Here is a 2,815-nt window from a genome sequence, read left to right on the forward strand (position 1 = left end):
CATATGTATATAAAGCAAATTGCTTAATATATTTAGGAATAGTGGCCCACACATGTCGTGTTCGAAGCTTTCGATTCTAAAATAACAGATTGAACATAAAATTAAAATCTGGCAACTCGTAGCAATGGTTCAATAAATTTTATGTCGAATCGGGTGGTTATATTTTTTTTTTCTAGTGCTGTCAGTAGGAAGACTGTGATATGTCAGAAACTAAACTAAAAAAAATAATGCGGAAAGATTTTGTAATCTCTTTATACATATATTTTTATATTAAACTTAAAGAAAAAGAAATTAATAATAACCGCTCCCATACTAGATGTCATTATAAATTATAAATTTCATTAACGTGCTGCTGTTGTTCATGAAACGCTGTTGCTTTCATTTTAAATTATCGATGTTGTTTCATTTTGATTTTTTCGCACGTAGGTGGTTCTTTCATTCTATAATTGTTAATATAACCATCATACATTATCTGCAATCGGAAACAACTGCAGAAGCAGATCTAATATGCTGGTGGTGTATAGTCACACAATCTCTGAAGAAATGCTGTAAAAAGAAGCAGTGGATTACTATCCGTGTATCACTTTTTCCATTGCAAGCGAAGCAAAATATGTCGACAAGGGAGATAATCATTTTCGAATTGGTTTTAGTTCCTGTTATATTTGCTCCAATATTTATTGGCACATAGTTACCGTAATAACACAGAGTCCCTTTACTTTTGAACAGTATAGTAATCAGCAAATTATGACCGGATGGTGCCAACACACTGCATGCGTTAATTTCAAATGTCTAAATATAAAACCAAACGGAGGGTTTTCAGTAGTAGGTGATGCTTTCTGATTTACCGCGGTTAACTGTGCTGAAAATAACACAGTCTCCGAAAACATGAAGCAACTAGAAAGCTAAGAATCGAGTATAGAGATAGACATACACCTACACAGCACCGACTGAGACCTGAATTTCAAGGTATTTTTAAACTGAAAAAATGTGGTGTGTTTATTAGAACCGAATGAAATTGAGGTGTTCATTTTGATTGAATGTTTCACGTACATTTTTAGAATAGAATATCAGGGTATGATAGCGATGTTTGCAGGTACAGCGTGTAAAAAAATAAATAGATACTCACGAATACTCTTACATATTACTTGCTGGTAAATTAAGTAATGTAGGCGCCGATTTAAATGTTTACTTAAGGTTGATGACCACCATGTTGTCCATCATTTTCTTGAGGAAGGCTGTTAGCACAAAGTTCGTTGTCGATTCCACGGTTACCACGAAACACATAACACAGGGTGAACATTTATGCCATTTTGCGGAACATTAACGATGGTATACATGAAGGTGGTCAGAACAATACATAGAAAACATAGAAAATAAATCACATTTAGATACAATCTCAGTATCCATGACCGGTGGAGAATATTTGTTTTTGTAGTATGAAATAAATTATTGTGATTTCTTAACCATACTTACGGGCATATGGGATATTGCCGTCATCGTCCTCGGGGTCCATGCAGTCCTTGAAAACAGCATCAAGTTCATCGTCGGACAGCTTTTCACCTATAGTTTATAGAAAAAGCTTTCTTAGACGCAGGGAAACTTAAATGACGTCATGAACCGTACCCAGAGCGAGTAAGCTGTGATTCAACTCAGCCAGCAACATGGTGCCGTCCTCATTTTTGTCATACAGCTTCAGACACTCGAGGAAATCCTCATAGCATCCCTGCTCTTTCTCCTTCTTGACCTGGGCATAGATGGGCAGGAATTCCTCGAACTTAACTCGCTTCTCTCCACGTTTCTTGGTACCGCCCATTTTACCGATGAGGTCCAAAGTTGGGTTGAGATTGAGTGCGCGCAGGGCACCTCCAATATCAAAGGCATCAATGCTGTTGGTACCCTCAAAATCGTAGACCGAAAACACGAACTGTGCCTCTGTTGAGTATTGAATTAATGACTACAATATTCACTACTTTCTTCCCTAAATTTTGAAACATATTCAAACCGTCATCTAGATTGAGAATCCAGTCATCTGATTCGAGCAAGACTAATTTTAGATTTGAAGCGCTCACAAAGTGTAAAGCGAATTCACTAGAATGATCTTAATCAATTTTACTTTGTTACATCACTGTTTATAAATTTAGGATTCTCACTCTGCAATTCGGTTTATACTAGCGCACAAAACATGTCTTATGTTCCATATATCCAATTTTCACACCTTGCATGATTTGAGTCACTTTTCCAATATAAAACCGAAAATTTCACAATACTTACTCTCAATTTCAACGTCTTTCAGATCGGCTGCCTAAAAGGAGAAATAATCGCGAAAATATCGTTACAATTAATTGATATTCCATCAAATTTCACTACACAAAAAAAATCAAATACATATATCGATTGAAAATTGCACTGGGAGCTCTCACCATTGTGATCTTGTGTTTCTCGCGGACCGCAGTAGACTCAACTGAGGAACGATTCCTAATCACGGTTCACGACGGAGTGAAACTTGTGCGAGTTATATTTGGTAACGCCGAAATCGGCGCAGGAAACCTTGGGTGTGCGCACAAATATTCGTTGATCGGGGGTCCACCGACGGTCATGCGCAGTAAGCTCAACAGGATTTCATTCAATCATCGATGAATCTCACACATTAGAATTTCCTACTACGACCCCAGCGAGCCGGTGAGGCATGGACCAGGAGCAACATTCCCCACTCCTACACATTTCATCAGGTGCGGTTCTATACTCTTTCGTTCACCCACTTTTCCACAGCTAGTGCTTGCGCTCAGTTGTATTTTTACTTCTACGACAGGGAGTG

General features: G+C 37.9%; 1 protein-coding gene across 2 annotated transcripts; it reads right to left on the reverse strand.

Moving 5' to 3' along the window:
- Positions 1–225: 225 nt before the first annotated feature.
- Positions 226–2,569, reverse strand: LOC131677872 (myosin light chain alkali). 2 transcript variants are annotated; one of them, XM_058957955.1, is made up of 6 exons: positions 2,421–2,566; positions 2,272–2,302; positions 1,624–1,932; positions 1,474–1,560; positions 1,127–1,235; positions 226–546 (listed from the first exon to the last, which is right to left on the reverse strand). In XM_058957955.1, the coding sequence occupies exons 1-5, from the start codon at positions 2,421–2,423 to the stop codon at positions 1,186–1,188; spliced, it is 480 nt and encodes a 159-aa protein (XP_058813938.1). In that variant the 5' UTR covers positions 2,424–2,566; the 3' UTR covers positions 226–546; positions 1,127–1,185. The 2 variants fall into 2 exon arrangements, with proteins under 2 accessions (XP_058813938.1, XP_058813940.1); XM_058957957.1 differs by lacking the exon at positions 1,127–1,235 and having other exon boundaries at positions 2,421–2,569.
- Positions 2,570–2,815: the final 246 nt, after the last annotated feature.

Source organism: Topomyia yanbarensis, chromosome 1, assembly GCF_030247195.1.
Source record: "Topomyia yanbarensis strain Yona2022 chromosome 1, ASM3024719v1, whole genome shotgun sequence".
NCBI lineage: Eukaryota > Metazoa > Arthropoda > Insecta > Diptera > Culicidae > Topomyia > Topomyia yanbarensis.

What these genes read in the sequence shown, in the direction of transcription:
- LOC131677872 (XM_058957955.1), bottom strand. An exon ending in GAAAGACGTTGAAATTGAGA is followed by an intron (nt 1,933 to 2,271) that starts GTAAGTATTGTG and finishes AATACTCAACAG; the next exon opens with AGGCACAGTTCGTGTTTTCG. An exon ending in TCACAGCTTACTCGCTCTGG is followed by an intron (nt 1,561 to 1,623) that starts GTACGGTTCATG and finishes TATAAACTATAG; the next exon opens with GTGAAAAGCTGTCCGACGAT.